The sequence below is a fragment of the Lithobates pipiens genome, unplaced genomic scaffold (assembly GCF_037356315.1).
Source record: "Lithobates pipiens isolate NorthernLeopardFrog02 unplaced genomic scaffold, aLitPip1_a1.2 Scaffold_25, whole genome shotgun sequence".
NCBI lineage: Eukaryota > Metazoa > Chordata > Amphibia > Anura > Ranidae > Lithobates > Lithobates pipiens.
In genome coordinates this window covers 225482871-225504592 of record NW_027507787.1, presented here as the reverse complement: position 1 = coordinate 225504592, position 21722 = coordinate 225482871, and the positions used below count along the sequence as shown (strand labels likewise).

General features: G+C 43.2%; 1 protein-coding gene across 1 annotated transcript in view; it reads left to right on the top strand.

Moving 5' to 3' along the window:
* LOC143929828 (alpha-2-macroglobulin-like) overlaps positions 1–21722 on the top strand; it is a 217504-nt gene that overhangs the window by 96916 nt on the left and 98866 nt on the right. Inside the window, exons 16-18 of the mRNA XM_077453804.1 lie at positions 5796–5945; positions 9738–9911; positions 17734–17800. Of these exons, the coding sequence (XP_077309930.1) occupies positions 5796–5945; positions 9738–9911; positions 17734–17800 (391 nt within the window). The remainder of the gene's footprint in view (positions 1–5795; positions 5946–9737; positions 9912–17733; positions 17801–21722) is intronic.

Sequence of the window (21722 nt, the reverse complement as noted above, 5' to 3'; positions counted from 1 at the left end):
GAACTATCAAACTTCAAAATAAATCAAGCTAAATCCAAGGTATTAAATATAAACGTAAGTAAGTTGGAGGAACGGAAGCTTCAAAAGGAATGTAAATTTCCTTGGCGGAAAGAACTCAGGTACTTAGGAATAAAATTAGCAAACTCAGTGAAGAAGATATATTAAATAAATTATATACCATTATTAGATTAAATTAAAACTGAAAGCAAACGATTAGCAAATAGACCACTCTCATGTATAGGTTGCATTTATTCCTTAAAGATTTTTATGTTCCCAAAGATTTTATATAAATTCCAGATGTGGCACTACCTCGATCAAGCTAAAATCTCTAATAATGAATTTTGTTTGGAAAAATAAAAAAGCAAGAGTCTTGTTTTTAATATTGAAACAAGAAAAAAAAAAAAAATGAGAGGGGGCTTGCAGTCCCTGATATTCAAAAATATTACAATGCGGTAGCATTGTTGAGAATCGTCAAATGGGTTAGGGAAAATAAAAAGAAAAGAGGTGGGTTAACTTAGAATACACATGCTGTAAGGGGCAACTGAGTAAGATAATATGGAACCCTTCATACTATAGGACACTTGACTTGCACACAAATGCACTAACACGGAACACACTCAAAATTTGGGATGGGATGTACAAACAATTAAATGGCCAATATAATTCACTCTTAATAGCACTGAAAGAAAATGAATATTTTGTACCAGGGAGAATGATAATAGGAGGAAATTGGGTGAAACAAGATAGGGCACAATTAAGAGATTAAAAATTAAATGAATAATTAAAAAAAGGGAAAATAGTATCAAATCAGGAATTAAAACACAACAAGGATCTAATGGTGATTAGTGAATGGCAATACCTCCAGCTGTGCCACTTTGTTAAAAACTTACCCCAACCAATAAGATCAGATGGAAAGCTGACTCCACTGGGACAGCTCTGTATAACAGATAACACCAAAGGTATTGTATCTAGGTTATATAAGTAATTGTTGACAGTGGACGAATTGGAGATGCCGCCATTTATTAAAAAATGGGAAAGGGAATTGGTAACACAGAAAGATAAAATAATAATAGGCAAAATATTGAAACTAACCCATAGTTCGGCATCAGACGTCAAAACCACTGAAATTAACTATAAATGTTTAACTAGATGGTATGCTACCCCAGATAAGACCAATAAATTCCAACAAGGTAAATCGGCGGAATGCTGGCCAGGCTGCAAAGAGGCAGGAACAATGGCTCACCTATAGTGAGACTGCCCTAAAATAAAAAAATACTGGAAATAGATTCTATACTATGTAAAAGAAGTCACCAAAATATAAATAGTAGAAGACCTGTGGATAGTACTGTTGTACGGTATAGAAGGAGGGGCAAAACAGTACAATGAGTCACTAATACCACACCTTTTAAACTAAGCAAAAAGACTGATCGCTAAGAAATGGCAGGAGGTAGGAAGCCCATCAATCTGAGAGTGGATCGATGCAGTGGAAGAAACATATATCATGGAAAGCTTGAGTGACAACATTGGGGAAAGAGTGGCGCAATAAAAGAAAGGATTAAGAGCCTAGACCTATACGGGGAAAAGGAAAGAACAGTAATGCGTGTACACACGAGCGGACTGTATGGCGTACTTAGTTCGTCATACAATCCGACGGACAGTCAGTCGTACTTTCCACTGAACGGACTTGACCACACACGGATGCACAAACAGTCCGTCGAAAGCTTGCGCGATGACGTGTACAGCACGTACGACGGGACTAGAAATAGGAAGTCCAAGACACAGCAAAGCACCCTTCCGCCGTGTAAATCCTTTCTGGGCATGCGCCATTCTTAGTCCGTCGAACTAGCATACTGACGACCGTATTGTCCGCTGAAACCAAAGTACGACGGACAGAATTTCGAAAAAAACAAAATACTTAGTACGCCGGACTGCACGCTGAAAAAGTCAGCTGAAGCCCACACACGAGCGGATTGTCAGCTGAAATGTGTTTCGACGGACTAAGTACGCCATACAGTCCGCTCGTGTGTACGCGGCATAAGTGAAACAGTACATTATATGAAGCATTTATGGTTAAGCACAGGGATATGGGGGGTAGGCGGGGAAGGTGGGAGGTGGGGAGGGATAGGGGATAATAGGTTGAAGATTTTGTATTAATGTTTTCTATAATCACTTATTTAAATTAAGATGAATTAAAATACAAAAGGAAAGCATAAGAGCCAAAGATAAACGCTACTATGATGTGAAAACGAGAAGAGCGGAAATGAACGGTAAAGTTGATTTGAGTCTCTCCAGAGAGTTCGCTGAAGTGGCAAAAAAAAAGTTAAAGCAGGATTGCACTGTGGAAAAAAATATTAAAAGCCAGCAGCTACAAATACTGCAGCTGCTGACTTTTAATAAATGGACACTCACCTGTCCCGGGGTCCAGCGATGTCAGCAGCCGAGGCCGATCGATCGATCAGCTCTCGGCCGCTGCCGTCACCATTCTAGGTGAGGGAATTAGGAAGTGAAGCGCTGCGGCTTCACTTCCCGGTTCCCTACTGTGCATGCGCGAGTCGCGCAGCGCAATAGGAATTGTCCACGCTGTCTACGGGACCCGTGTGTGTCCCAGCAGACAGCGCACAGGGACAGGAAGAGGCATAGACTCCCGTGGGAGTCTATGCCCGGAAGTGGGTGTAAATACTTGTCTTTGACTGGTAACTGCACCCCCCTCCCCCCTGAAAGGTGCCAATTGTGACACCGGAGGGGGGGAGGGTTCAAGATCAGCGGAAGTTCCACTTTAGGGTGGAGCCCCATTTTAAAAAAAGAAGAAAAGAAAAAAAAAAGAAAAAAAAAGAAAAGAAGACTGCCAAGATCTACACCTTAAGGCCCCTTTCACACTTGTGTAACTTGTCCTGCGACTTGGGACTGCAAAGTCACATGACAAGTCATACTCCATGATTTCCAATGAGTACCATTCATATCTGTGCGGCTTCAAGTTGCACCGACTTTGGTCTGACTTTGAAGCGAGTTGAGGTCCATAGACCTCAAGTTTACACAGGCATTCCCTGAAATCGCAGCAAAATCATGGGATTTTCAAGTCACGGCAGTGTGAAAGGGGCCTAAGGCTGAGCTCACACTGCTGCAAAGCAGGAGTTCGGTGCATCCCTGATCACCGTTTCAGGTTTGATTTCAGTACAAATTTTTGGCTGAATTCGGACCTGAAACAGACCAGAAGACACACAGGACTCCTGTGCAATTTGCTCTGAAGCCGCTCCCGAGATGTGTGAACGGCTCCATAGAGAGCCAGTCACAACATCCTGACATGCGAATTGGATGCGAGAAATACCACATCCAATTCTCAATAGTGTGAACCCAGCATAAAAAAAAGCTGAGAATTCAGTTTCTGTGTTGTGAACATTTGAAATAAAGTTTCTCTACAATACTAATAGCTGCAGAGATGAATGATTACTTGTTTTAAGTTGCCTTTGCTGCTTGTTCAGAATATGTAAAAATGATAGTGTGCATGATCTGGGCACAGGTTCACTTTAGGGAAAACTCTGGTTGAAATGTTGTAAAACATGTTGCGTATACTTATATAGAATCAACATATGCACACTCAAATCTACACTATATTACCAAAAGTATTGGGCCTTTACACACACATGAACTTTAATGGCATCCCAGTCTTAGTCCGTAGGGTTCAATATTGAGTTGGCCCACCCTTTGCAGCTATAACAGCTTCAACTCTTCAGGGAAGGCTGTCCACAAGGTTCAGGAATGTGTCTATGGGAATGTTTGACCATGCTTCCAGAGGCGCATTTGTGAGGTCAGGCACTGGACGAGAAGGCCTGGCTTGCAGTCTCCGCTCTACTACAGCCCAAAGGTGTTCAATTGGGTTGAGGTCAGGACTGTGCAGGCCAGTCAAGTTCCTCCATCCCAAACTTTCTCATCCATGTCTTTAAGGACCTTGCTCTCTGTACTGGTGCGCAGTCATGTTGGAATAGGAAGGGCCCATCCCCAAACTGTTCCCACAAAGTTGGAAGCTTGAAATTGTCCAACATTTCTTGGTATGCTGATGCCTTAAGAGTTCCCTTCACTGGAAATAAGGGGCCAAGCCCAACCCACGTAAAGCAACCCCACACCATAATCCCCCTTCACCAAATGATCTTGACCATTGCACAACGCAAGGTACATAAAGACATGGATGAGAGAGTTTTGGGTGGAGGAACTTGACTGGCCTGCACAGAGTACTGACCTCAACCAAATAGAACACCTTTGGGATGAATTTGAGACTGCAAGCTAGGCCTTCTCATCCATATCAGTGGCTGACCGCACAAATGCTCTTCTGGAAGAATGGTCAAACATCCCCATAGACACACTCCTAAACCTTGTGGACAGCCTTCCCAGAAGAGTTGAAGCTGTTATAGTTGCAAAGGGTGGGCCAACTCAATATTGAATCCTACAGACTGAGACTGGGATGCCATTAAAGTTCATGTGTGAGTAAAGGCAGGCGCACCAATACTTTTGGTTATACAGTATGTAGCACCCTGCTCCTGATAAGCAGACGCTATTGTTTTTTCAAATTTATGTTGTCTGAAGCTGCAGTTTGTCTCAGACTAATTATTTCAAAGTTCTGGTTTCTGAATGAATGAATGAATGAAATACTTATATAGCGCACAATGCGAACTGAATCGCCTCTAGGCACCAGTTCAGCTGGTTTGTGTTAGTTTCCACTTGGCCGTGGGTGTCGCTGTCACCACCGGCAAGTGTTGGAAATGCAACAAGCTGAATGCATCGAATACCTCTTTTACTCCGAAATAGCCCAATGGTTCAGCTGCTGTGCATTCTAGGTGTGGGTACTTAAGGTACCGACACCATTTTTGGAGGTCTCTTTTCTGAGGGTTCGCTATCCCGACCTCACGGCCCTCCTGGCCTGGGGTGTGTGCTGCCTGTTCCTGTGTCTCAGGGCCGGCTAGCCCGAGGCTTTGCGACTGAAAGGGTAGGCCCAAAAGTCGTGGGGCCTACCGATCCAGGGGTGGTCTTGTGCTGTCTTACCTGCGGGGAGAAGCCAAGCGACTGGAAGATCCAGGGGAGGACTTTTCAGCAGAGGACCGAGCAACAAGGCTGGTATCTCTGGAAGAGCCTGGAGACTCAGTTGGAGGATGCATCCCGGGTCACCTACCACACAGTATCGCCGGATCGACTGAAGGAAACTGGTACTGTGTGACAACTCTTTAGTATTTTCAACAAGTCTTTTTCTGGTTTTGCTTTCCTGTGGCAGAGGATCGCACAAAATTTTCATTTAAATTGACAAGTCTGTGGCAGAGACTTTGTTGGAGCATCCCACCGGCTACTAGGTCAGTGAGAGAGACCTATCCGGTGATTGCTGGATCCAGTCTGTGGAAGCTGTTTGTCCTCTGGATCAAAGGAATATCTCTAACCTGCAATTACAAGGTACCTGAACTCCCCTTAACCCTCTATCCCTCTATTGCACAACTTTATGTTTCTTGCAAATAAATCTTGGAAAAAGGGACTAACATTCTTTGATTCACTTCTCAACGGGACCCCTTAAGATGGACGAAGCGAGCAGGTGAGGTAACGGTAAGCCCAATAAAAACCAGCAGCTCCTTCGGGGGTCAGTGCTACAAGTGTATGTGTTATGAAAGCAATTCTGTGGCTATTTAGAAAAGGAAAATAAGGGATGCATGAAAAGAAATGAATCAATATTTAGCTTCCCAACTGATCAGTTGGGCTGGAGTTGCCATCATAAAAAAATGTATTTTCCAATTGTTCAATGTAGTTTATCTCATTACCAGGTATCACTTAGGTTCAGTCCCGAAGAAGTCCTACCAGGATCAGATGTGTCTGTCAAGGTTCAGGCTGATCCTGGCTCTTTCTGTGGTCTCAGGGTGGTGGATAAGAGCGTGGTGCCAATGAAACCAGAAAAGGAGCTGACTGCTGACAAAGTGAGTAACACGTTCAAGAAGCACCAAACAGTCATCGTTTGCTGCTAAATCAGCACTTGTAGATTCCATTGGCATTGTACAAGTACTACCTTGAGGACTAGAACACAATGGAATTCATGGTGACTGCAAAATCCTCAATGCCCTTAAAGTGGTTTGGTACCTAAAAATGAAAGTTCATGTTATTAAAATCAACAGATAGCATACTTACCTAAACGAACCCTGAAAAAAAAAAAAAAATGATTTACTTACCCTTTATTTCTGATGTTTCAGCTGACTTCCGGGTTGTCCTCCCGTGGGAGTAGGCGTGGCTATCGTCCTCGCAATGGTCCCTGGGAAATTTCCCAAGAATCCATGGGGGACAATGAAAGTTTTTCTTTCCTTGTCACTGCTCTCACTGAGCATGTGCAAGATGGAGCGGAGCATGCTGGGAGCCAGACGTCATCATATACCAGGAAGTAAATGCCTGTGGGCTTCAGACGCCCACAGTTAAAATGGAAAACGCCAGAGCAGGTTTTTATAAGTCATCCTGAGGAAAAGATTCGTCGCGCCAGGGGTCAAATAAACGCCGGACGTGGATGCCAATCGAAGGTAGCACTCGCCCACCAGTAAGACAGGTAAGAAAAAAATAAAAAAAGAGCGGAATCCCGCTTTAAGCTTCTTTCACATGGACGGACCGTTCAGGTCCGCCTGTCAGTTTTTTAGGCGGACCTGAATGGACGCTTCATAGACCTCTATGGAGTGACGGATGTCAGCGGTGACATGTCCTCTGACATCCCACCCGCTCTGCTCCAATCCGAAAAAGTGTGGCGGAGGAAAACCCTATTTTTCCATCCGTCATGGGATCGGATGAAAACAGACAGGCGGTCCGTAATCATCTGATCCCCCCATAGGGGAGAGCGGACTCTCTGACAGGTCCGTCCCTGCACAGAGTGCAGACATCAACTTGTCACCCGCTGGCTCAGCAGGGATCAACAGAGAGGTCCCCGCTGAGCAAGCGGAGTACTAAAAACAGATAGCCCTGTGTGAAAGGGGCCTAAGTAGAGAGACATTTATAGAGTTGATACATTCCATAAATCTAAATAAGTAAAAGAGTTGTAAAAGACAGAACAAGAAACAGACATTGTAATGTAGGTTACATTCCATAGAAATCTTTGTAAAGGCTAGTTTTAAATTTTCCTGGTTTGTCATGGGCATCAGGTGTGTACAAGCTACATTTGTATATGGATATTAAACAAAACTATAAATATATTTCCCCCCTTTTTATAAGTGATCACATCCCCTCTGTTCTCAGCTGCATAAGAGCTGGGGGAGGAGAAACAGCCCCACACTGAACTTCCCAGTGAACGGCTGTGCGGGGGGGGGGGGGGGGGGGGGATGCCAGGACAAATCTGATCATTGGAGGAGAGCAGGCTGAGTTCCCAGCTGGTGACATAGTTACATTGTTAGATAGTTACATAGTAGGCGAGGTTGAAAAAAGACACAAGTCCATCCAGTCCAACTTATGCATGTGATTATATGTCCATATTACATAGTATATCCCTGTATGTTGTGGTCAGGTGCTTATCTAATAGATTTTTAAATTAGCAATGCTCCCTGCTGAAACCACGGCTTGTGGAAGGGAATTCCACATCCTTACCACTCTTGCCGTAAAGAACCCTCTACGCAGTTTAAGGTTAAACAGCTTTTTTTCTAATTTTAGTGAATGGCTGCGTGTCTTATTAAATTTCCTTACACGGAAACATTTTATCCCTATTGTGGGGTCACCAGTACGGTATTTGTACATTGAAATCATATCCCCTCTCAAGCGTCTCTTCTCCAGAGAGAATAAGTTCAGTGCTCGTAACCTTTCCTCATAACTAATGTCCTCCAGACCCTTTATTTGTTTTGTTGCCCTTATTAATAAATAATAATAAATATAAATCATAAACTGATGGTAAATCTCACATTATCAAACAATATAAAATGATCATATATAGAAATAGAAAAAAAGTCCACCTTAGCAGAAAAAATTAAATATATAAAGTCCCAACAAAGTGACAGATATATATAAAAAAAAAAACACAAAGAATAGTGAAAAAATTCTTCATAAAAAAATCCACAAAAACTTAATAGAAATAACATCCATCTTCCAATCAATGTCTTCTAATGCCCCGTACACACGAGCGGACTTTTCGACATCCAAACTCCGACGGACTGAGTCCGGCGGACTATCCGATCGTGTGTGGGCTGCAACGGACTTTAGCAAAGCTAAAGTCTGACGGACTTTAGAAATGAAGCATGCTTTAAATTTTCCCGACGGAACTCCGCCGGACCCGGTCCCCTTTGAAAAATCCGCTCGTGTGTGTGCTACTCCGACGGACTAAAACCGACGCTAGGGCAGCTATTGGCTACTGTCTAGGAACTTCCTACGTCGAATCCAGTCGTACGTCATCACGTTCGACTCCGTCGGAGTTTGGTGTGATGGTGTGTGGTCAAGTCCGTTCGGTCGAAAAGTCCGCCAGAACTCCGTCGGAACTCCGGCGGAACTCCTTTGGAGGTCTGTCAGACTTAATCCCTCTCGTGTGTACGGGGCATAACAAAAGATATTTGATCCTTCACCAAATTTAGGGAACCGTGAGCATCCAAAAGTGGAATGAGTAAGTGATCTGAGAGTTTTATAGAGTGGGAGAACTATCTTTTACCCCATTTTTAATACATGCCAATATTGTTTTTTTTTATCATCTACTAGGACCCCCAGGTCCTTTTCCATCCTAGATTCCCCCAGAGGTTCTCCCCCATACATATTTTTGCCACCCAAATGCATTATTTTACATTTTTCCACATTAAACCTAATTTGCCAAATAGTTCCCCACCCAATTAGTTTGTTCAGATCTTTTTGCAAGGCTTCCACATCCTGTGGAGGAGTATTTGCCCTGCTTAACTTAGTATTGTTTGCAAATACAGAGATTGAACTGTTTATCCCATCCTTCAGGTCATTTATGAATACATTAAATAGGATTAGTCCCAGCACAGAACCCTGAGGGACCCCACTACCCACCCCCGACCATTCCAAGTATTCCCCATTTATCACCACCCTCTGACCTTGCCCCTGTAGCCAGTTTTCAAACCATGTACTCACCCTATGGTCCATGCCAACAGACCTTACTTTGTACAGAAAATGTTTATGGTGAACTGTGCCAAATGCTTTTGCAAAATCCAGATACACCACGTCTACGGGCCTTCCTTTATCTAGATGGCAACTCACCTCCTCATAGAAGGTTAATAGATTGGTTTGGCAAGAACCATTCTTCATGAATCCATGCTGATTACTGCTAATGATACCATTGTCATTACGAAAATCCTGTTTACCATCCTCTGCAAGAGTTTGCATACTATTGATGTTAGGCTAACTGGTCTGTAATTCCCAGGGATGTATCTTGGCCCTTTTTAAAATATTGGTGCTACAGACTGTTGGTAGAAATTTTGAACAATGGTCTGGTAATTATGGTGAAGAGACAACCTTAAGCCAATGAAAGTACATCTAAGAAAGACAATGAAGAATGACAATAGCAGGAACAGCCCAGAGGCAAGGAGAACATACAAAAAGAAGTATCTGGCAGTGTTAATTACATTTTTCCTGCTGCTTTTTAAAGTTCTCAGACCCTGTGCACCTGTAATCCCCTTATACAAAAAAAAAAGCTTTCTCATAACCAAGTCTCATGTCACAGGTAATATGAAGATATTGCAATAGCAGTTGGCTTGCACATAAGGCAGTGTTCATATATTTAACTTAGTTGTTTTTAATTTTCTAAGGTTTATAATCTATTTCCATATTGGGAATCTGAACGTTATGACTATCGAATCCGGGAAGAAGACAATTCTTGTGGATTCCCTGACTCTCAACCACCTCCATTTATCCCAAGGCCAGGACCTATCTTTCGCCCCAGTCTCCGTGAGAGAGATCGTGATGTGAGCGACATATTTCAGGTACATTGGAATACACTGTGACGGAACCGTCCAGCACCCCGCTTTGGTGCTTCCGTCAGTATACAGCTTCCTCCAGTCTGGACATAGGGACCAGATATTATAGCGTACCATACAAGACTAGCTGACAACAGCTTGTATGAGAACTGGAACTGTTGAAAACTTAAAACACCAGGTCACGTGATGCTGATCACCTTATCGTATGCAAAGGAATTTGTATACAGAGATATAATTAGCATAACTAAGGAACAACCAACATGTACTATATGCTAATGCACTTCTAGCAACTAATAGCTGACAGTGATATAGTTAGACATGTGCAGAATGAAAACATTTGTTTTGTTTCATTTCAATTTGTTTTGTTAAAATCAATACATTTTCAGTATTCAAATTCAAATAGTTTTCAAATCAATTTTGAATAATTTTCAAATCAATTTTGAATAGTTTTCAAATTTGAATAGTTTTCCATTTTCCAAAGAGAGTAAAATAGAATATTAAATAAAGGAATAGAATAGAAAAAATATATATAATAAAATAGAAAAGAATATAGCCGAAAATAAAAGAATAGAATAGAACAAAAATAATAAAATATAAATAATATAACCATCTTCTGAAATTCAAGAAGAATAGAATAGAAAATAATATAATTTAAAAACCTATAGAATAAAATAGAAATAATGTAACAATTTCCCAAAATTAAAATAGAATCAATTTGAAATTGAAAAAAAAAAGAAAGATTATAAATATCTTCCTATTCTAATCTATTCTTTTCTATTCTATTCAAGCTCAAATTGTTTCTACATACATTTTGGAAAATGGTTATATTATTTCTATTCTATTCCATTGTTTTTATTCTATTCTTTTTGTTTTTGTTTATTCTATTCTATTCTTTTCTATTTAAATTCAAATGTATTCTATTCAAATTTCGGAATATGATTATAGTCATTCTATTGTATTCTGTTGTTTTTCTTTCTATACTATTCTGTTATGTTCTAATCTATTATTTTTTATTCTATTCAAATTTGAATTAATTCTATTTGAATTTTGGGAAATGGTTAAATTATTTCTATATAATATTATATTATTTTTTGAATTCTAGTATTTTCTCTTCTATTATAGTCTATTCTATTCTATCCGTTTCTCTTCTTTGATTCTCTATTTTGTTCTGTTTTACTATTATATATATTATATATTTTTTCTATTCTGTTATATTATTTTCTATTCTATTCTATTCTATTTTATGTTGTATTCCTTTTATGCTCTGCTCTATTTTATTCTCTTTGGAAATTGGAAAACTTTTCAAATTCAAAATTGATTCAAATCTATTCTAATTTGAATTTCGATTTTTTTTCTGTTATTTCAGATAAATTTAAATTTGGTACTATTGTAATTCGGAAATTCGACTACATCTGAATTATCAAAAAAATTTTTTTCCAAATATCAATTCGGAACTAAACAAACTGTACATGTCTAAATATAATTAATTTGAGCTAATTAACTAGTCACTTAAACCAGCCTAGGTGGCTCAAAGCCCACCCAGACAATGTTTTGATTACTCAGACAGAAAAATTGGCATCAATTAACAATTAGTAATGGGACTTCAACCTAGGAGGCATACAATGGGAGAGACACACATTTGTGTATTCTGTCCACTAGACAAGGCATTAGAAGACAAACCATGTACCTTTTTAAGTAATCCAAACCACGCTATTATTGTCCATTAAGTAGTTGTCCATAATTTTCTCGGTCACCATGTGCCCCTAATAGACACAAGGTTACTTACACATAAGAAGGGCCGGGGGAGCTGAAACAAGAGTTTCCTGACCTCTCTAAAGTTAGCTGGGTTCCACGAGTCCCTGTCAGGGCTGGCTTAGCTCTTTCTCCTCTGGGCTGGCCGCTCAGCTGTCGGCTAATTGCCAGCTCTCTTCTCTCTCCACTGTTACAAGCTGTTTCCGATGATGCTCATCTGGCCAGCCTATTTAAAGTTTCCAGCTCATTTCTACATTGCCTTCACGTTTGGTCACATCACTAGGAACCATCTCCTGCTGTTGTTTCAAGACTGGCTTGCTGACATCCCTCCTGGCTTCCATCCTGCTTGCAGTTGTTCACCTTGGATCCCTGACGTCTGGACTGGCTGATTACCCGATCTGGTTTATGAACTTTGGACTGGCTGACTACCCTATCTGGCTACTGGACTCTGGCTTGCTTGACTACGTTTTTCCCTATTTACCTTTTATTAATAAACAAGTGTGATTTGATTGCACTTCTGTCTCTGTCTGTTTCATGGTTCCTGACAGTACGTGAAGGCCATGAATTCAGAACATCCACTTGTTCGTAATATTTTTTCCAGATTGGATGAGCAAGATCACCGCATGGATCAGTTTGCCATGGTGTTACAAACGCTCCTGAATCGCACGGCTCACCTGGAATCCCCCACGGTGGCTGCTCCGGTACAACTTGAGTCACAGGCCGCCCCTGCTGCTGCGCCAGTCTCTGTGCAGGCACCCGCCTCGAGTATTACCTCTATAAGAGGTATGTCTGGTTCTGCTCTGCTTCCCCAGCGATTTGGGGGCGATCCAGTTCAATGCAGAGGGTTTCTCAATCAGGTTGAGAAATACCTGTACGTTTCCCACAGACAGAAGCAAAGTAGGTTTTGTGATATCTTTGCTTTCTGAGAGAGCCTTGGCCTGGGATAACCCTCTATGGGAGACGCAAAACCTGTTGTCTTGAGTTACCCTCAGTTTGTGGCCTCCTTTAAAAGGGTTTTTGACGTCCCCGCATGCTCCGCTTCTGCTGCCAAGTGCCTCGTGTCCATCAAACAGAGTACGAGAACTGTTGCCGACTACGCCATTGAATTCCGTACTCTGGCAGCAGAGGTTGCTTGGAACAATGAGGCCCTCGTGGCTGCTTTTTCTCATGGTCTCTTGGATTCCATCAAGGATGAGATAGCAGCCCGAGATATACCCACTGAGCTGGAGAGCTTGATCTCTTTTGCCATCCTCATTGACTCCAGACTCAGAGAAAGTCTGGAGTCAATGAGGATGTACGTTTGCCTCCGAGCTTTGTAGTCCCACCCATGCCTCCCTCACCTCCCATGCCTCCTGGTACCGAGTTGGTCAGTGAAGATGAACCCATGCACCTGGGCTTCACGCGTCTCTCTGCGGATGAGAGAGCCTTTAGGAGGAGGGAGAGCTTGTGCCTTTATTGTGGCCAGGAAGGTCACTTTTTGAAGTCATGTCCTACCCGTCCAGGGAACGCCAAACCTTGAGGTCCTGTCATGGACAGACCTTAGGTGGCATTGTTTCGTCCCCAGTTATCCAGAAGCCTCTGGTTTCAGTCACCCTTTCTTGGGCTGAATCATCCATCGAGATACAGGCTCTAATCGACTCTGGGGCTGCAGGCCTGTTCATTGATGCTGCTTTTGTTTCGCAGCACTCGATTCTGCTGCAGCTGCGTGACACTCCACTTGCCTTTGAGGCTCTTTACAGGAGACCTTTACAGCCTGCCCACGTGACTCATGAGACGGTTCCGTTGTCCATGGCCGTAGGGGCTCTTCACCATGAGATAATCCAAGTTATTTCCTCACCCAGATTTCCGCAGGTTATTGGTTATCCTTGGTTACAGATGCACAACCCCTCTTTTGATTGGCTCTGTGCTGAGGTTCTCTCCTGGTCACCACAGTGCAGTGAGACATGCTTCCTGAAGGTCTCCTAGGTCCTGTGCACCGCTTCACTCCCTTCCCTGCCGGAGGAGTACCGTGATTTTGGCGATGTCTTTGATAAAGGTCAAGCCGGTATTTTGCCTCCACACCGCCCTTATGATTGTGCAATTGACCTTCAACCTGGTGCCATACCTCCTCGTGGCCGGGTTTACCCTTTGTCGGTCTTGGAGGATAAGGCCATGGAGAAGTATGTTGCTGACGCACTTTCTCAAGGTTTCATTCGCAAATCCTTGTCTCCTGCTGGTGCTGGTTTCTTCTTTGTGAAAAAGAAAAGCGGTGAACAGAGACCTTGTATAGATTATAGGGGGCTCAATCGTGTCACGATTAAGAATGCCTACCTGATTCCATTGATTACTGAGTTATTTGACCGCCTCAAGGGAGCAACGGTTTTCACAAAGCTTGACCTGAGAGGGGCATACAATCTCGTGCGCATTAAGGAGGGCGACGAGTGGAAGACTGCGTTTAATACCACAACAGGCCATTATGAATACCTGGTAATGCCTTTTGGCTTTTGTAATGCCCCGGCAGTTTTCCAGGAATTTATTAACGATGTCCTCCGAGATTTGTTGCAGTTGTGTGTGGTGGTGTATCTCGATGATATCCTCATATTTTGCAAGTCCCTGGAGAGCCACCACACAGATGTCTGTCGTGTACTTCAGAAACTAAGAGAGAACAATCTCTATTGTAAACTGGAGAAGTGCGAGTTCCATCGTAAACAGGTTACATTTCTGGGCTATGTCATTTCCACTGCTGGTTTTTCAATGGACCCAGAGAAACTTTCAGCAGTTCTACAGTGGCCTCATCCCATGGGTTTACGTCCTCTGCAGCGTTTCCTGGGCTTTGCCAATTACTATTGGAAGTTTATTTGTAACTTCTCGTCTCTGGTCAAGCCTCTGACTTATGTGACCAGAAAGGACGGTAACCCACTGAGTTGGTCTCCGGAGTCCATTAAGGCCTTTGAGACTCTCAAGGCTGCCTTTGTGTCTGCTTCTGTGTTGGCACATCCTGATCCTACGTTGCCTTTTATCCTAGAAGTTGATGCTCTGAGACTGGAGTTGGCACCCTTCTGTCTCAATGTCCTAACTCTGAGAGCGCTATGCATCCGTGTGGCTACTTTTCCAAGAAATTGTCACCTGCTGAGTGCAATTATGAGATTGGTGACAGAGAGCTGTTGGCGATCATTTTAGCCCTGAAAGAATGGAGACATCTCCTTGAAGGTACCACTGTGCCCGTTCTTATTCTTACTGACCATAAGAATCTTACATTCTTGTCTAAGGCTAAGCGACTCTCTCCCAGAAGGGCGCGATGGGCTCTTTTCTTGTCGAACTTTAATTACATTATCTCATTCTTACCCGGTACTAAGAATGTAAGGGCTGATGCCTTGTCACGACAATTTTCCTCCACTTCCAAGTCGGAGTCGGTTCCGGTTCCTATGATTCCTCCTGATCGTATCTTAGCTACGGTTCGCACCAGTCTTACTTCTCCTTTGGGTGACAAAATTCTTGCTGCTCAGGTCCATGCTCCTCCTGATAAACCTTGTGACTGCTGCTTTGTCCCAGAGAGTCTCCGTACTGCAGTGCTCCAGAGTTATCATTCTCCCAAGGCAGCTGACCATCCTGGGAAGAATCAACTCATTTGGGCCATCTCCCAGCAATTCTGGTGGCCTAGTCTACGGGCTGATGTTACTGCTTTTGTAGCTGCCTGTCCCGTGTGTGCTCAGAGTAAGACTCCATGACACCTTCCAGTGGGCCTCCTACAACCCATACCCAATGGAGAGAGGCCCTGGACTCACCTGTCTATGGATTTCATTGTGGAATTGCCCAACTCCCAAGGCAACACTGTTATCCTTATGGTGGTTGACCGGTTCTCAAAGATGTGTCATTGTATTCCACTTAAGAAGTTGCCCACCTCTAAGGAACTGGCTTCCATTTTTGCTCGGGAGATCTTTCGCTTACATGGGCTACCCAAGGTGATTGTCTCGGATAGGGGCAGTCAATTTGTCTCCCGGTTCTGGCGAGCCTTTTGTGGGCAGTTGGGAATCCAGCTTTGCGTTCTCTTCTGCGTATCACCCGCAGTCTAATGGGGCCGCAGAACGAGCCAATCAGTCCTTGGAGCAATTCCTACGTTGCCATATTTCTGACCATCATAACAACTGGTCTGACCTATTACCATGGGCAGAGTTTGCTCATAACAGTGCCTTGAATTCTGCCTCCCGATTATCTCCAGTTATGGCGAATTATGGTTTCCAACCTTCCATGTTGCCTGACTCGTTTGTTCTGCAGAGTATTCCTGCCTTAGAGGAGCATCTCCGTGGTCTTCGTTCCACTTGGGTACAGGTCCAGGAGGCTTTGCGTCATGCTAATGATAGGTGCAGACTCCATGCTGACCGCAGACGCCTGCCAGCGCCTTCCTACCAGGTTGGGGACAGGGTCTGGCTGTCATCTCGCAACCTCTGGCTTCGTGTTCCCTCACTGAAGTTTGCACCTCAGTTTATTGGGCCGTTCCGTATCCTTCGCAGGATTAACCCAGTAGCTTACGCGTTGGAACTTTCTCCTAGTATGCGCATCTCAAATGTGTTTCATGTCTCCTTATTGAAACCATTGGTCTGTAACCGATTTACCACCTCGGTGCCACGTCCTCACCCTATTCAGGTTGAGAACTATGAGGAGTATGAGGTACAATCCATTGTTGACTCCCGTAGGTTCCGTGGGCGCATACAGTACCTGGTGCATTGGAAGGGGTACGGTCCGGAGGAATGGTCCTGGGTTTCATCCTTGGACGTACGTACATGCCCCATCCTCCTCCGCAAGTTCCATAGATGGTTTCCCCTCAAACCCGGTGGCCCTCCGAGGGAGAGGGGTCATTGATGGGGGGGGTACTGTCAGGGCTGGCTTAGCCCTTCCTCCTCTGGGCTGGCCGCTCAGCTGTCGGCTAATTGCCAGCTCTCTTCTCTCTCCACTGTTACCAGCTGTTTCCGATGATGCTCATCTGGCCAGCCTATTTAAAGTCTCCAGCTCATTTCTACATTGCCTTCACGTTTGGTCACATCACTAGGAATCATCTCCTGCTGTTGTTTCAAGACTAGCTTGCTGACATCCCTCCTGGCTTCCATCCTGCTTGCAGTTGCTCACCTTGGATCCCTGACGTCTGGACTGGCTGATTACCCGATCTGGTTTATGAACTTTGGACTGGCTGACTACCCGATCTGGCTACTGGACTCTGGCTTGCTTGACTACGCTTTTCCCTGTTTACCTTTTATTTTTATTAATAAACAAGTGTGATTTGATTGTACTTCTGTCTCTGTCTGTTTCCTGACAGTCCCCCACCAAAAGTGATTCCTGTCACATACACTAACTGGCTAGAAATATTATTAGGGATTTCTGACTCTCAGTAAAGCACAGAAAGTAGTAGCCGAGCGGGATGAGTTTCAGATCTTTTTCAAGATTAATGTGCAAACTGTATTCTAAAAAATGATAATTCCATAAAGAAATGACAAGGGGAGTCCAATGCTTTTCAACACATTGCTATAGCCATAGCAAAAATAGAATATTAAAATATAACTTTTCATCAAAAATGTACAATGAGTATTACCCAGTTAATGTTATTCCTTTTTTATTTCAAGCTGTAGATGTTTCTGCATATTGCCATTCACAACGTGCCGTGTACTGTGTGCTGTGAATAAAGCAGCCTGCAGCATTTATTGTGCGTTTAAAGTGCATGGCAGACCATAAGGCTGGATTCACACCAATGCATTTGTAATGCTTTTTGCATTTTGCAGATTTGCACTACAGAACGTATTCCATAGGAAACCATGTTAACTGGACTGTAGTGCAAATCTGCAAAATGCAAAAAGCACTAAAAATGCATAGGTGTGAATCCAGCCTTACACCCCTCAATGCATGAAAAGAGGTTTAGAGAAGAATGTCGAGATAAGCTTGAATAGAGTGGGCCCAAATAGTAAAGAAAATAGGAAAAAATCCCCCTTAACAGGACTTAAATGGCCCAACAAGTTGGAAAGGTAGTAATACCAATACGAAAAAAAATATAGAAATCAAGGAAATATGGAAGTGTATAAAATGAATAACATTTTTTATTAAACAATAGGTAAAAGAGGAACAGCAAAAGCGGGTGATAAACATATCATGGGTGTGGTCTACAGATACCTACCATGGTAATTTTATCACTGTAGTACCGTGACATATTAGAACTGTATTACACTGTATTGACGAATATGTTTATCAGCCACTTTTGCTGTTCCTCTTTTACCTATTGTTTAACCACTTAAAGACCGAGCCTCTTTCTGAGATTTGTTGTTTACAAGTTAAAAACATTTTTTTTTTTACTAGAAAATTACTAAGAACCCCCAAACATAATATTTTTTCTAAAACCCTAGAGAATAAAATGGCGGTTGTTGCAATACTTTCTGTCTCACCGTATTTGCACAGCAGTCTTACAAGCGCACTTCTTTTGGAAAAAATACACTTTTTTGAATTAGAAAATAAGACAACAGTAAAGTTAGCCCATTTTTTTTTTATATTGTAAAAGATAATGTTATGCTGAGTAAATTGATACCCAACATATCACGCTTCAAAATTGCGTCCGCTTGTGGAATGGCGACAAACTTTTACCCTTAAAAATCTCCGTAGGTAACATTTAAAAAAATTCTACAGGTTGCATGTTTTGAGTTACCGAGGAGCTCTAGGGCTATAATTATTGCTCTCACTCTACTGATCGTGTTGATACCTCACATGTGTGGTTTGAACACGGTTTTCATATGCAGGAGCTACTCACATATGCGTTTGCTCCTGCACGCGAGCTCGGTGGGACTGGATGCATTTATATTTTTTGCTTTCATTATTTATTTTACCTTTTTTTTTTTTTTTTTACACTGTTCTTTTTTTTTTAAAAGTGTCACTTTTATTCCTATTACAAGTAATGTAAATATCCCTTGTAATAGAAAAAAAGCATGACAGGACCTCTTTAATATGAAATCTGGGGTCAAAAAAACCTCAGAACTCATATTTACACAAAAATGCAATAAAAACAAAATTGTCATTTGAAAAAAAAAAATGGCCATTTAAGAGCTATGGGCAGAAGTGATGTTTTGATGTCCCTTCCGCCCCGGCAATGGTGTGGAGACGGCTGGGGGCCATCTTTCCCTCACTTGTCTACATGCCTAGCAGGAAGAAGGATCCGATCACCTCTGTCGTTGTCGACGGCTCTGTTAAGTGGCAAAGGGCACCAGAGCGCAGCGGGGGCCCCTCTCCCGCTGCTGATAAAAGTGATCTCGCTGTGATTCCAGTGCAGAGAATACTATTATTGGAAACCAGATCGCCTGCCGAAGAAGTGGATGCCAGGGTTATGGCAGCTAGCCGCTGCCATAATTAATTGCATTTAGATATGTCATACAGATGCATATTGCTAAATGGAAAGTTTGGTGGTTGAGGCTGTTGGACTAATGGTACCGTAATGATAAAGATAAACAATTATATAAAACAAGATATACTTTATTGATTTAACGTAGACATATTAAAACATACATATTTCTAAAATGATATCTCTGTCTGTCCAGTCAAAAAGAGGGGCATAAAGCTGAAAGGAGTGGCAATACCAGTTCACCCTGTATTAAATAGATTGGCATGCTCGACATGTTTCGTGGATATTCATCGCTTCTTCAGGAGCTTTGTATTGCATAATGTGAACAGAGACAATAACTAATACTACAGCGATAAAAGAAAAAAGGTGTCAGATTAATCCTAATATAAACAGTGGAACATCACCTTACATGTTCAAACATAAGTGGAAAAATATGGCATCCCTTCCCGAGAGTGGTTTTAACCCTTTACCGAAGGCGGCAACACAGGCTTCAGTCTTAAAAGAGTGGGTCTGCCCCGGCGGACTTGGGAGCCCCCACAGACAAGAGAGATAAAGCAGCCGAAGGTCTGTTATAAAGTAAAGACATTTTGAGTCTAAACTAAAGCTATTCTTCATGGCAACAGTGGCTAAAGACACGTTATAATAAATAGTAGACATGTGCATTCGTTTTCGTCCGAATGCATTTTCGTCCGAATTTCAGCTATTTTCGTTTTCGTTTTGACAAACGATAACGAAAGCACAAAATCCGAAAAACGAAAGATCCGACATAAATAAATGCTTTATTTTCGTTTTCATTGTTACAACAGTTCGATATAGAATAGGAGATTCGACATGACTCTGACGATAACAATCTGTCTATAGAACCTGTGGTCGAATGTGCTTAACCTTACCTCTATTAGTCCAAGATTATATAGAGAAAATATTCGACAGAGAAAAAAGATTTGACAGAGAGAAAAGATTCTGCAAGTTACTGTCCTAAAAAGTGTTTGGGGACCCGGGTCCTGCCCCAGGGGACATGTATCAATGCAAAAAAAAGTTTTAAAAACGGCCGTTTTTTCGGGAGCTTAGAATTGTCCCTGCACAAAGTGTCATTTATGCAGGAAAAAAAGTCCTTTAAAATCACTCGCAGCTATAATGAATTGTCGGCTCCGTAATACAGAGAACACTCATTGAAAGTCATTGATAAAAAAATAAATAAATAAATAAAAAAAAAAGCGTGGGGGTCCCCCAAATTCAATTTCCAGGCCCTTCAGGTCTGGTATGGATATTAAGGGGAACCCTGCCTCAAATTTAAGAAAAAATTTGACGTGGGGTTCCCCCTAAATATCCATAACCAGACCCTTCAGGTCTGGTATGGATATTAAGGGGAACCCCGCATCAAATTTAAAAAAAATTTGACATGGGGTTCCCCCTAAAAATCCATACCAGACCCTTTATCCGAGCACGCAACCTGGCAGGCCGCAGGAAAAGAGGGGGGGACGAGAGAGCGGCCCCCCCTCCCTCCTGAACCGTACCAGGCCACATGCCCTCAACATTGGGAGGATGCTTTGGGGGTCCGTGACCCCTCAAAGCACCTTGTCCCCATGTTGATGAGGACAAGGGCCTCATCCCCACAACCCTGGCCGGTGGTTGTGGAGGTCTGCGGGCGGGGGGCTTATCAGAATCTGGAAGCCCCCTTTAACAAGGGGACCCCCAGATCCCGGCCCCCCCCCTGTTTGAAATGGTAAGGGGGTACAAAAGTACCCCTACCATTTCACAAAGAAAGTGTAAAAAATGGTTAAATAAAACAAACACACTTTTGAAAAATTCCTTTATTAAAAATAAAAAAAAGATTCCAGCGGCGGTAATCCACTCTTGCTATCCAGCGACGGACGGTCAGCTCTCCATCGATGTCTAATGTCATCCAGCGCAGCGCAGCATCCTTCTTCTGTCTCCGTGGAGGAGACACTACAGACATTCCGGCGGCTTGACGTTTCTTATATAGGGTGGGCGGGGCCACCCGTCACCTGACCCCGCCCCCCTCTGACGCAAGGGGAAACCCGGGGTTCCCTGTGACGTAGGGGTGACCCGCACCCCTCTGATGTAACACAGGCAGGTTTCCGTTACATCAGAGGGGGGCGGGGTCACCCATACGTCACGGGGAACCCCGGGTTTCCCCTTGCGTCAGAGGGGGGCGGGGTCAGGTGACGGGTGGCCCCGCCCTCCGTATATAAGAAACGTCAGCGCCGGAATGCCTCCAGTGTCTCCGTGGAGGAGACAGAAGAAGGATGCTGCGCTGCGCTGGATGACATTAGACATCGATGGAGAGCTGACCGTCCGTCGCTGGATAGCAAGAGTGGATTACCGCCGCTGGAATCTTTTTTTATTTTTAATAAAGGAATTTTTAAAAAGTGTGTTTGTTTTATTTAAACATTTTTTACACTTTCTTTGTGAAATGGTAGGGGTACTTTTGTACCCCCTTACCATTTCAAACAGGGGGGGGGGCGGGATCTGGGGGTCCCCTTGTTAAAGGGGGCTTCCAGATTCTGATAAGCCCCCCGCCCGCAGACCTCCACAACCACCGGCCAGGGTTGTGGGGATGAGGCCCTTGTCCTCATCAACATGGGGACAAGGTGCTTTGAGGGGTCACGGACCCCCAAAGCATCCTCCCAATGTTGAGGGCATGTGGCCTGGTACGGTTCAGGAGGGAGGGGGGGCCGCTTTCTCGTCCCCCCCTC